The sequence below is a fragment of the Zingiber officinale genome, chromosome 10B, assembly GCF_018446385.1.
Source record: "Zingiber officinale cultivar Zhangliang chromosome 10B, Zo_v1.1, whole genome shotgun sequence".
NCBI lineage: Eukaryota > Viridiplantae > Streptophyta > Magnoliopsida > Zingiberales > Zingiberaceae > Zingiber > Zingiber officinale.
In genome coordinates, this window is record NC_056005.1 from 6534 (window position 1) to 19839 (window position 13306).

Here is a 13306-nt window from a genome sequence, read left to right on the forward strand (position 1 = left end):
TTTTTTAATAAATTATGCTTAAAATTTTAATATAAAAGAATTTTTATGTTTTTAATTTTACTAATTAAAAAGAAAATTCTGTGCTGATATGAGATAAAATTATTACTATGCGATTTTAGTGGGATGGAGCTTCTCGATGTGAAAATAATTTTTTAGGAGGTATAAAATTGTCATTTTAAAATTTACTAATAAAATTAAATATTTTTAATAATATTTTATATAAAAATCTACTTTTAAAAATATTAATCTTTTTTTTTTAATATTAAGGTCTTAAAAAAAAATTATACCTAGGACTACCTTAAAAATTATTGAGACTTCATGCCTTTAGAATTGAATTGTCTCGTTCTTTAAAGTCGTGTAGTAAAATGTATGACTTTTGTGATAAATTTACCTCAATAGTGCTTTCTAGGTAGAATTTGCATTGTATCGTCACTACTCTGTTGTGTTACCTTGGCTTTTCGAGTCATTTACTCATCAAACTTGGCCTAATTGATTCTCTCAATGCATTTGGTCCACGCTGCTCATTTATAATGGGCATAAATAATATCTCTAAAATATATTAATAATTGTCTATTTTCTCACGCTAAAACTAATAAGATTCTTTATTTTATTAACAACGCTATTTTGTCGTTATTAATTATAGAGTAAATTAGTTACTCCTTAATAGAGAGACATTTATAGGTGGCTTATTGTAAGATTTTGACATCGTAATAAAATCGAATCAAATTATCAGATAAAAATAATATTTTTCTATTATTTTCCATCGCGACGCGCATCATTTTGCGGGGAAAGAAACTAGAAAGTTCCGGTCTCTCTCTCTCTACATTTGTACGATTCCACTCCGCCCACCAAACCAGTCCGCTTTTCTGCAGCCCACCGGAAGATTAAAATTAACAATGCTCCAAAAGTCTAGCCACCTGCTCCTTTGTTCTGCCATCCCTAATTTGGATCGGAGTGGGTTCGAGTAAAGGAAATCCGGCTTCCAATCCATCCTCCTCGAGAAGTCGATCTCTCGGCCATGGAGTCCGTGTCCACGCGGCGATTTACCCTCGGCAGGCAGTCCTCCCTCGCTCCTCCGGATCGCGAGGAGTCGCTGCGGTCGGAGTTCATCGACGATCCGCAGGATCCTTCCGTGTTGGATTTCGACTCCCACATCGGGCTCATGTACCTCGCCAGCGAGGGAGACCTCGCAGGGATCCGCGAGTTCCTCGACGCCGGCGGAGACGTCAACTTCGGCGACATCGACGGCCGCACCGCGCTGCACGTCGCCGCCTGCCAGGGGTTCGCCGAAGTCGTCGAGCTGCTCCTCCAGAGGGGCGCCAAAGTTGACGTTCAGGATCGGTGGGGCAGCACGGTAAGTCCTTTACTTCGGTGCTCTGCTCTCGGGGTTGAATTAGGGAAATCGTTAGCGGCTTTCGACTCTAATAACATCGAATGTAGAATATTTGCTCCCTCCTGGCATATTTAAACAAAAGTTTGTATGCGATTGGGTAGCTTCTGAGTGAGTTTGAAGGGAATGTGGCATCTTTAAGTTCTTTTTTAATAATGCATCTTTAGCTTATTTTCTAACGAACGATGTTTAGCCAACCATCAATACTCTCCTAATGATGATATCTTCATTCGATTAAAATAATGTCAGACCTTAAGCTAAAACTTAAGAGGACCATTGGCATCTTTATGAATATATATATATATAGAACCAGAGGAAAGCATGACAGATCATTCCACGGTTGTTTCTGTTTTCCCTTCCCAGGTCTTTCTCTGTCCAAGCATTAAATATTGTTTTAGTTCATACATTCCTCATTATTGTTTCACTAGCAGCCCCTTGCAGATGCAATGCATTACAAAAACCAAGAAGTGATCCAGATTTTAGAGAAGCACGGTGCTAGGCTTCCGGTATGTCATGCATGTAAAATAATCTTTCTGGCTGTGTGTTTGCCACTTGGTCAAGTATTATGTTAAGAATTGTTGTTTTATGTGTGTTATAAAGATTGTCCGTGTGCACACTAAGATTGCTCAAGAAGTACCTGAATATGAGATTGACCCTAGTGAACTCGATTTCACCAACAGTGTTTTCATAACTAAGGTATTAAGTATGCTCTTTCATTAGCAAATACAACTTCTTCCACTATGAATAATAAGATACTACAGTTGTACTTTCTATTTTGAATACTCAAATCTCTGTTATGTTGCTCTTTGCAGCAACTTTACTTCTTTGTTTGTAACTCTTATCAAGCTAATTGCATGAATTATTTATACCTATCAAAAAGCAAGGTACTAGATATAGAATTTTCTTTCTGAAAGTCTGCCAATTCAAATAGAGTACACACTGAACTGCCACTGCACTGCTTCATTCTGGCTTGGAGCTCTTATGGATTGTTATTGATCTGTCAACTTAATAAAGTTCTTCCACAAACAATAAATCTCTCCTTGCCAATAAGCTTCCTGAAGGACATGTAACTACATCAAGAGATTAAGATTTGTCTGATCAGCCCTTAGCTTCACTTTAGAGGAACTAGTAGATCACATAAGAGAGTTACAACTTCTTACTGTTTTGTGCTCACTTATTTACCCCTCATCTTGATACTTTTCATATGGAGGCAATGAAACACATGGCATGGGTTACTCCAACCTGCTCTTTAACTGATATATTCATTCTCGTTCATCTTCAATGAACAAATTGTATCTATTTTGCTGAACAAATGTCCTTGGTTTGTATTGCTTAATTTACTAAACAATAGTATTTGCCTAAATTGATTTAGTGGTATTTGTCTTCTCTAAACATTCCTTTTATGAATTTAATTTTCAGGGCACATTTCTGTTAGCAACATGGCGTGGAATTCAAGTTGCTGTTAAAATGTTTGGTGAAGAAGTCATGACCAATGAGGATAAAGTGTGGGTTGGTCCTATATTACTTGATGAAATTTCTGTTTGCTAAAATTATAATGTTTTGTGCGGATATTAGTATCTTGGTTTCTTGAGATACATATATAGTTTTCAATTAGATTTTCCCCTCTTTTCTACAGGAGTGCATTTATTGATGAGCTTGCCTTACTTCAAAAAATAAGACATCCAAATGTAGTGCAGTTCCTGGGAGCTGTTACTCAAAGTAGTCCAATGATGATTGTCACCGAGTATTTACCAAAGGTTTTTTCTCGACCTTCATAAATATTATTCTTGGTATTGGGAGTATATGTCATATTAAACTATCTAATAGTAGTTTTTACTTCAATCTACTATGGCACTTTCTCTTATGCCCTTATCAATTTAGTTCAATTCTTTGCTAATGCAATATGCAGGGTGATCTTCGTGCTTATTTGAATAAGAAGCGCCCAAGTCAGAGGATGGCGATCAAGTTTGCACTTGATATTGCTAGGTGGATTAGTAATAAAGAATGAATTAAGTCTAAATTATCATTCTTGTTAAGTTAATAGTTCGACTCTTTTCTGTTATCTAATATGTGACTAAGCAAATTTCAGAGGCATGAATTACTTGCATGAGCATAAACCAGAAGCCATCATTCACCGTGATCTTGAGCCATCGTGAGTGATTGCATAGTTTTGTCTTTTCTTTCATTATACACAGAGTTCAGCTTATGTTATCATGTTGGTTTTTAATTTAAATAAGATTTCATTTGATCTATTGATTTATCAGAAATATCTTGCGGGATGATTCTGGACATCTAAAAGTAGCAGACTTTGGAATTAGCAAGATGTTAAAAATGACAAAAACTGTAAGGGAGGATAAGCCTTTAACTTCTCTAGACACCGCATGTGAGTACAATTATGCATCTATACTCTATTATCTCATTCACTGTTTTTTTTTTTGGGCTTACTTTGCTTTTTATTTCCTTGAATAGGCAGATTATGCATCTATACTCTATTATCTCATTCACTATTTTTTTTTTGGGCTTACTTTACTTTTTATTTCCTTGAATAGGCAGATACATCGCCCCAGAGGTCCTCCGCAATGAAGAGTATGATACCAAAGTGGATGTGTTTTCTTTTTGTTTAATTCTGCAAGAGGTAAAATTATTTGCCATTTCATTCATTTGTTTATTTATTTGAAAACAAAAAATTTCCAGCAATAATACCACTTTGATAAATAAATAGTTTTGGACTTTGACAATTTTTGACAATTGTAACAGTGGGTCTTTCATTAATAGGACTTGAATCCTTTTCTCTCTGGATTCTTCCATTAGGGCTTGCCTTCTCATGCAACTTACTAGTTGTGTCAGTTATTGAACTGAGTATTCCCCAATTTACTTTGTTTTTTTTTAACAGATGATTGAAGGGTCCCCACCCTTCAGTGGCAAACCAGATAGCGAAGTGCTGAGAGCATATGCCCGTAAAGAGAGGCCACGATTTAGTGCGCATAAAAAGTACCCTCATGGACTGAAAGAGTATGTCTTCTGCTGTCTTTGATGCTAGGATATTATTGTTTATATGCTTACATTCAGCATTTTGATGGACTTTCATTAAGGAATCCCATTTAGCTGATGAAAAATTAAGTATTTGATGATGGTTTAGGCATTCATTTAATGAACATATTTCTTGGAGGATTTATACTTAATTTGCTCCTAATTATTTGTAGGTTGTTTTAATTCTTCATATACATAAACTGATTGAATTGCAGGAAGTGGTTTTAAATTTTATCTACGTAACTCTAATTTCCTCATATTTGGTTTCAACTTTCAACAATTAAAGACCTTTCTTCTGTTTATCATTATTCATAAGAAGCGTGATTTCTTTGTGGCATCATGTTTCTGCAACATCTATGTATTCTCCAGCATTATGCAATTAGGACTTCCAATGCAGGAAGTAGTGGACTAGTTTGAATTGAATTATGCCCCAATGTTCCTTATGTATTTCTCTCATATTGGAACCCCTAATTTTTGTAAGCATCTGTTTTCCTATAGGTTGATTGAGCAATGTTGGAGTGAAGACCCTGCTAAAAGACCTACATTCAGAAGTATAATTGACCTTTTGTTGATTATACAAAACCAAATTGGTCAAAAACAACGATGGAAGGTATTGCCTTTTTGCCCATGGAGTATTTTCTCAGATGATACATTTTCAATCTTTAGCTAGAAAATTTCGACCTGTCCAATTTGTTTCATGCTCTATCTCCATAATCTACCAGTGCAACTTTCCTTTTGTCCAACTCAGTAATTTTTCACCTAGGATGACAAACAGTTGAATAATAACTAGTTTCACCATTCACCAAGAATTGCAAGCTGTATAATTAAAACAACTGCCTTCGTGATACTTATGAGACTGCCATATTCAGTAATTAAGGCATAGATTGCTTCAGTTCTTTTGTCTGATATTTCCTCACACTCGTTTTTTGAGATCTCATTTATATGACTTGTTTCATTGGGATTATAATCTCTTCCATTTTAAATTTCTCTTGTGGTTTCTCATAAATGCCTGTTTATAATCATTTCAACTTTTTTAAACAGGTGAGACCCCTAAAAGTTTTCCATAATCTAGAAGCCATGTGGAAGAAAGATAACTCAAACCGTAGTAGCCGTTCATCTCGTTCAACTACAAATATGGGATAGATGGAAATAATAGCTCAGCAACACAAAATACTACATTATAGGAAATTAAATGGCAGGTTTAGTTGCATGATCTATTGGTTAAATAGCAAGACAAAGAATGGTGCTTTTTTTATTTTATTTTTTATTTTTTATCTTGTTCAACGCCTCTGTTGTGAATAGTTGCTATGGATTTAAACAATTGAATAATCTAAATAAAGGATGTACGCCTTTCGAAAAATTTACTGCCTGTAAGTACCAAATCTGTTATCCCTACAGTTGGTTGCTATGGTTTCAGAATAACCATGGAAAGACAAACAGTCGATCTGACAAGTAACTGATTGGTTTTTACTTTGCCTTTTAGTGGTGGTTTTTTTTCGGATCTTATGGCTCTGTGGGCGACTTCCTCTGATTACCCTTTTAGCTCATCGCTTTTGTTTTGTCTTATTAGAGCAGAAGTTTATTTCTTCCACATATGCACATCCTCTGCCACTGAGCAACGACGCGACGACAAGGTAGAGAAATTTTGTCATGGAGGTCGAACAGGGATGGGGCTCCGAGTGAGGAGGCTATGTCTGGTGTATAAGTGAGTCAAAAGGGCTATGGTCGTGTGATAGTAACTAATCAATTTTATTTCCTCTTCTTTTCTCCACCCAATTCTTCGTCTGCCCCTTGCTTTCTTTCTTCTTTCTCTCGAATAAAGTTTGTGTAGTCCAATGTAAAGTGTTTACAAGAAGGGTTATATATGAAATTTAAATCTTTTTACGATAATTAACTCCACTCAGACTTTTTTGAATTTTTTTTGGTTAAAAACTTTTTTTTTTTTTGAAGTTCATCGAAATACAACAATGAAACCACTGGGAAAAAACACTGAAATTTGAATCGAATGGAAATTTGGTCCCAATTGGTCAGCCAATTGAGTCTTTTTGGACGATTTGGTCGTTAAGCTACACTGATTCAATTTGTCTAGAAGTATAAATGATTGTTGCTGGATTGATTCTCTAAAAATGATCTTTAACACACATTTAATTATATTTCATTTGACTTCGCTCTTTAATTTGACTCGAAGGAAGGACATATGATGATAGACCGGATTTTTTCTTCGAATAATGTTATCTTTGAACACATTTAATCAGATTGCATTCGACTTCACTTCACTCTTCAGTGTGATTTGAAAGAGGGGCATATGATAATAGTCGAGTTTTTTCTCAGAAGAATGTTATCTTTGAATATACACTTAATCAGACTTCATTCGACTTTGCTCTTCAATCTAACTTGAATGAGCAACATCTTATGATAGTCGGGTTTTTTCTCCAAGAAATGTTATTTTTGAACACATACTTAATTAGACTCCATTCAATTTCGCTTTTTCAGTCTAACTTGAATGATAGATATCTAATGGTAGCTAGATTTGTCCCGAGTAATATAGTAAGGTTCTCCCGAGCTATATTCTTCCTCGTGAGCTGAATAAGTATTGCAGGGCAATATTATCCAGCTCTGTAGAACAATATTAGAGAGGTTCTCAGTTGGGTTCCTCTCCGTGAGTTGGTTAAGTATGGCGAGGTGATATTCTAAAGTTTCGCAGAGTAATATCACTAAAGTTTCGCAGAGCAATGTTATGGAGTTTTCTACATAGCAATAACAATAAAGTTCTACCTAGTGATATTATTAAAGTTCCGTAGGACAATATTATTAAGCTTTGTGGAATAATGTTATGAAGATTTCTACATAGCAATAACATTAAAATTTCACAGGGCAATATTAATAAATTATGCAGAGTAATATTATTAAGTTTCACAAGGCAATGTTACTAATCGTTAAGCTCCTTTGAGCAATATTAAAGTACTACATATTGATCCCTGAAGGAATCTTCCATTGAGTATTCAGGATATCTTCGTTTGTTAAAACGAGTCTCTCGTCATGTATCAAGTGTTGTGAAGCTTCTGGTTATCGACAATTGGCGATGGTTGGATGGAGAAGCAAATAGTGGATGTTAAAGGTGGTTCCCTTGATTCTTTCCTTATCTTACGTGGCAATTGTTGAATGGAGAAACAAGTAGTGGATGTCAGAGGTGGTTCCCCTGATTCGTTCCTTAGCTTATAGGGCAATCAATGAATGGAGATGCAACTAGTGGGTGTTATAGGTAGTTTCCTTGATTCCTTCCTTAACCTGCATGGAAATTAACGACCGGAGAACAATAACGAATTATTAGAAATCTCGTCCTCACTCAGGCCTAGAATGTTGGTGCAACCTTAGGTCAAGGTTGACCTGGTTGACCCGACTCGAGTTGACTTGACTCGAGTTGTATTTTGATGTTTGACTTGGGAAGATTGTCGGTGCAACCTTAGGTCAAGGTTGACCTAGTTGTGTTGCATGTTGATGTTTGACACTCGTGAGAGTTCTATTCTTGATATGACAAGAATAGATGTTTGGGATGTTTGCAAGAATAGGAAGTTACATTTTGATGTTGGAAAAGAATAGGAGACTTGGGAGATTGTGGGTGCAACCTTTGGTCAAGGTTGACCTGGTTGACCCGACTTGAGTGGACCTGATTCAGGAAAAGTCCAAGTATGGAGACTTGGCACGGAAAAGTCCAAGCAGGGAGCTTGGCACGGGAAAAGTCCAAGTATGGAGACTTGGCACGGAAAAGTCCAAGTATGAAGACTTGGCACGGAGAAGTCCCGGTGAGTGCAAGCGGTGGAAAGTCCTAACTGGATGTTAGGCGGTTGGAAAGTCCCGTGAGTGAAGCCAGGAAAGTCCTAACGGGATGTTAGGCGTTGGGAAGTCTGGTGAGTGAAGCTGCAAGGAAAGTCCCGTGAGTGAAGCGAGACGGAAAAGTCCAGTGAGTGAAGGCAGTTGGAAATCCCGTGAGTGAAGCGGTGAAAATCCTAGTGAGTGAAGCTAGGTGAATGAGAAAGTCCTAACGGGATGTTAGGCGGTGTGAAATCCTGGTGAGAGGCCGGTGGAAAGTCCCGTGAGTGAAGCCGGCGAGGAAAATCCAGATGGATCAAGGGTGATCGGACATCGGTGTTGAGAAGTCCAAGTGAGTGAAGCTTGGCATATGGAGTCGGAGAGGGCTCGGTAGCTCGTTCTCCGAACTAGGTTAGAGAGGGCACTCTAAACCGAGGAGTTGGATCGGTCTGGTGACCGATCCAGAGTGGTCCCGATCGGTCCGGTGACCGATCGGGCATCGCTGGCTACTGATTGCTATCTGATCGATCCGGAGACCGATCAGATCGCGAGAAGAAAACCGTGGATCGGTCTGGCGGCCGATCCACATGGCCTGATCGGTCCGGACCGATCAGGAGGTGCAGATCGGGGAGTTCGATCGGTCTATGGACCGATCAGAGGAGCCCGATCGTCAGACCTGATCGATCGCGACCGATCGGTCCGGGGACCGATCGGTGACCGATCAGTAGCCGCGTAAGGCCTGATCGGTCAGACCGATCAGGTTCTAGCCGTTTGCGACACAACGGTTAGTTTCTTCACTGCTTCTTCTTCGCAGGTATAAAGGATCGAGGCATCTTCTGTGCGAATAGATCTCCTTCTTCCTTCTTGCTGTTCTAAGTGCTGCTGTGCTTGAGCTTTGTTGAGCTCCTCCAAAGCTTCGCGTGAGCTTCCGGCTGGGTTCCTGCTGTTGTAGGCGTCGCGTGAAGTTGCTGCTTCACCTCCAGTCGACAAGAAAGCAAGCAATTGGTAGAGTGCGATTGTATTCATATTGTATTGCTTTTCTTACTGCTCTTGTACTCTTTGTTTGCTGTTGCAAACGTTTGTGGCGAGGTTTCTCCACCCACAAGGAGTATATTGTATTAGCCGGTTCTCCGGGGACTCATCCACCGACGGATTGACCGGACTCGTCCACCTTACGGACACGCCGAGGAGTAGGAGCCCTAATCTCCGAACCTCGTTACATCCTCGTGTTAAGGTTTGGTTTTCTTCTCTTTCGTTTCTTTGTATTTTCCGCTGCGACTAACCTAATTGTAGGAAGAAACGAGAGCGATTTGGGGCGGCTATTCACACCCCCCTCTCTAGCCGTACGAAAGATCCTCACATAGAAGAGGTAAAAGGACACGAAGGTAAATGACGTGGAGATTCCCTTCATAGGTCTGTTTAAGTATCATGAGAGATAAGGTATAAGATACGTTGGTCTTCTTATTCTTGCAAGTGGAGGTGACTCTTCTTCACCAAACTCTTCTTTGTCTTTATTCTTCTTCTATCACGGCTCGATTACTAACTTGAGTATGACTTGAGTATCGGAGGGGTCGTGCTGGTAAGCTGGCCTAAGCTCTAATCTATGTTACAACTCAAGACAATGAATCTTGTGAGTTGGGAAGCAAATCAAATTTTCTGGAGTGGAGTCTGAGCGAACGAAAAAAACGACTATCAATAAATATGTCGATGTAAGTTTTTTTATAAGTATTTAAAAAATAGTGTAATAAGTTGAAATATAAAAAAATTATCCTATATCTTTTCAAAATAAAAATATGTGAAATTCCCATTTAAAAAAAAAATGTAAAAGTACGACAATGCAAATTGCCCTAAATATTTATCCATGTGCATATAGAGTATTGAAATAGTCTATCCAAGTGACATTTAGTTGAAGGTTTAGAAAGGAGGAAATAAAATCATAGAAATATAAAGGATTTCGTTAATAAGTTTGGACTAATTAAAGTGACAGATTTAGAATTTATTCCCATCTCTTTACACGTTTTTTCTTTTTCTTTTTCCTAATTCATTCTAGTGCTCTCTATCATCTCTATCATCTCATCTCGTCATTGGAAAGCTCGTTTCTCTCCTTACAACAGTTACCAAGGAGCAATCTCATTTCTTCATTTGTTTCATTTTCAAATTTCAAATGGATTTTATTTTTTCTTTCATATTTCCTATTTTGTAAAATATTTTGTATTTTTTTCCTTTAAAAGACTACATTTTTATTTTATTTTATCATCTTACATCTTCCTATATCTTCTCTCTTGCTTTCTAGGTTTCGAGTCTCATTTTAACTGACATATCTATTCTCATATAGCTCTAGTTAGATCAGGAACTGACCTCCCTCTCTGTTTGTAATATTCTTTTGAGTAGATTTTGGATCTGGATTAATAGCATCAATTACTTTATATATGCTGATATGCTTTGCTTATTGGAATTTTACTGTTTTCCCAATTTGGAAATTAAGCTTTACTATAGCCATGAATGTTTTTGACAGACTTAGGTTCTATTTTTTTTATTTGGTTAAGGAGAAGTTTATTACTGAATTTAGGAAAGTTCAGTCTTCGAACTTAGCCTAGGAAGTTTTTGGGGAGTGATTCCCGATGTAATTACTTTTACAAGGTATATGGTTTCAACATTTGTGGGATTGTGATTGGATTAAGTGGGTTTTAATGGTATTTAAGGATGTGTATGGTTTCAAGATTTTTTTTTTTAAGTGGTTGTTATTTTCGGTACACCTATTTTTTCAACTTTTCATTTTTGTTTCCATTTACAGGTCATCTCCTTTGTATCTTGCGTCAAGACCCATCTTCAGAAAAAAATCTCAAACATGTTTTTCTTTTTTCTTATCTTGTTTGTGAGTTATTTATGTTACTGTCACTAAAGATTGAATTTTTACTGATTTATCTTATACATGATGGATGAATTTAAGATTAGTAGGATTGGGGTTGAATTAAGTGAATTTTCTAGGCATTTAAGGATAAATATTTATTTTTTAGTAGTTTTTTTAATACACGTGAGTTTTGTTTTTGTTAAGAAACTTATTATGTTAGTGATATCATCTCTTCCAAAATACGTGAGTTTAATAATCCTGTCTTGTTTAGGTTTTGTAACATTTCATTTGTTTCGAACTTTTGTATGAGCTTAATTAATAATTCTGTATGTAACACCTTATGTTAATTTCTCTTTATTGTTATGTAGAAGATAATAACACGTATTTCTACTGCTAGTAGAAAATATAAAATAATTCAAAATATTCAGATTATAGCATCAATGATGAACGTGTTCAGTATTATATATGTTATGTGGTACTGATTGTTGTTGCTACATTTGTATATTACGAGACCTCCACTTAAAATCAAAGAAGAGAAAAGGCTTGAAAGAATGAATTGAGTGTTTAGACTCACTAAAGAAATGGATATTGCTTGAATTAGTGAGCTTCAAATGGATAGACACACTTTTGAAATATTATGTGAGATGATAAGAGATATTGGAGATTTAAAAGACACCAAAAATATATCTCTATAAGGTTTTTGTATATGTTTTGGCTCATCACAAAAAAAAAAGGACAATGAGTTTATTATTTTTACGAAGTGGAGAAACTATTAGTCATCATTTTAATAGTTGACATCTAGCAATCTTGAAATTGCATTCCATTTTGCTTAAAAATCAGTTCTATTACTAAGATTGTCAAGATGATCGTTACCGGTGTTTCAAAATACTTTGCATTTGTATTTCTTGAAATTATAACTTATTGGAAACAAAAAAGCCACTTTATTTATTGTTTTTTCAAAATAATTTATATGATAGAGTTGTTTAGGTGCTTTAGATGGTATATTAATCAAAGTCATACCTCATTCTGATAAAAAATCTCAATATCACACTAGAAAAACAAATATAGTTTCGAAGGCTAGAAATGTGATTGAGATATGCTTTGGTTTGCTAAAATTGCAATAGAAAATATTAACTTCCCCTTCATTTTTCCTAATTGAAACTTAAGTGCGCATCATTTTAGCGTGCTGCTTTTTACACAATCTGATTCGAAAGTACATAAGTTTTTATCCATAAGAGTTGGAAACACTTGAAGAAGATGACATAGAAGATGAACACTTTAAAGATGATGAATATGTGACAAGTATCATCCTAACAAAAGAATGGATCAATTTTAGAAATACGTTATGTTGGGGTTCAATCAAAGTCCCACATTGAAAATATTTGATAAAAATCATGGGGGTTAAAAGGATGCATGATATCTCCATTGGCATGAGGCCTTTTAGGTAGAGCCCAAAAACAAAGCCATGAGAGTCTAGGCCCAAGGTGGATAATATCATATTATTGTGGAGATATGTGGACGTCCTTTGGGCACAACAAATGGTATCAGAGTCATGGTCCAGACCAGATACAATGTGGGGCGGCCTTGAACGAAATTGAGAGTGGGTCCGGAGTAGGTCAGAGTAATCAGATGCTTGCGAGGAGGCCCGAAGCAGGTCAGAGTGACTAAATGCTCACGGTGAGGCTCAAAGTAGGTCAGGGTGATCGGATGTTCGTGGGGAGCCCGAAGTAGGTCAAGGTGACCAGATGTTTGTGGGGAGGCCTGGAGCAGGTCAAGGTGATCGGATATACTTGCGGGGAGGTAAGTAGGTCAGGATGATCGGATGCTTGCAGGGAGGCTCGAAGTAGGTCAGGATGACCGGATGCTCGTAGATAGGCCCGAAGCAAGTCAAGATTAACCAGATTCAGCTGCTTATGGGAGGCCCGGAATATGTCAGGATGACTGGATGCTTGTGGGAAAGACCCCGAAGAAGGTCAAGATGACCGGATACTCGCGGGGAGGCTCGGAGCAGGTCAGGATGACTGGATGCTTGCGGGGAGGCCTGGAACAGGTCAGGGTGACCAGATGCTCGCGGGGAAGGTGAGTATGTCAAGGTGACCAGATGCTCGCAGGGAGGCCTGAAGCAGGTCAAGGTGACCAAATGCTCGCGGGGAGGTCCAGAGTAGGTCATGGTGACCGGGTGCGGATGCTTATGGGAAGGCCCAGAGCAGGTCAGGGTGACCAGA

At 37.5% G+C, this 13306-nt stretch overlaps 1 protein-coding gene across 1 annotated transcript; it reads left to right on the plus strand.

The window, feature by feature from the left end:
• The first annotated feature begins 844 nt into the window (after positions 1-844).
• LOC122029481 (integrin-linked protein kinase 1-like) lies at positions 845-5794 on the plus strand. The gene is made up of 12 exons (XM_042588480.1): positions 845-1354; positions 1822-1896; positions 1991-2086; positions 2810-2895; positions 3027-3147; positions 3300-3376; positions 3480-3542; positions 3655-3773; positions 3940-4025; positions 4284-4402; positions 4919-5030; positions 5462-5794. The coding sequence occupies exons 1-12, from the start codon at positions 1019-1021 to the stop codon at positions 5561-5563; spliced, it is 1392 nt and encodes a 463-aa protein (XP_042444414.1). The 5' UTR covers positions 845-1018; the 3' UTR covers positions 5564-5794.
• The last annotated feature ends 7512 nt before the right edge of the window (positions 5795-13306 follow it).

Coding starts and splice junctions, on each gene's coding strand:
- LOC122029481 (XM_042588480.1), top strand. CDS start 1,019: ATGGAGTCCGTGTCCACGCGGCGATTTACCCTCGGCAGGCAGTCCTCC. Junction 3,543..3,654: donor CACCGTGATCTTGAGCCATC/GTGAGTGATTGC, acceptor TTGATTTATCAG/AAATATCTTGCGGGATGATT. Junction 4,403..4,918: donor TACCCTCATGGACTGAAAGA/GTATGTCTTCTG, acceptor GTTTTCCTATAG/GTTGATTGAGCAATGTTGGA.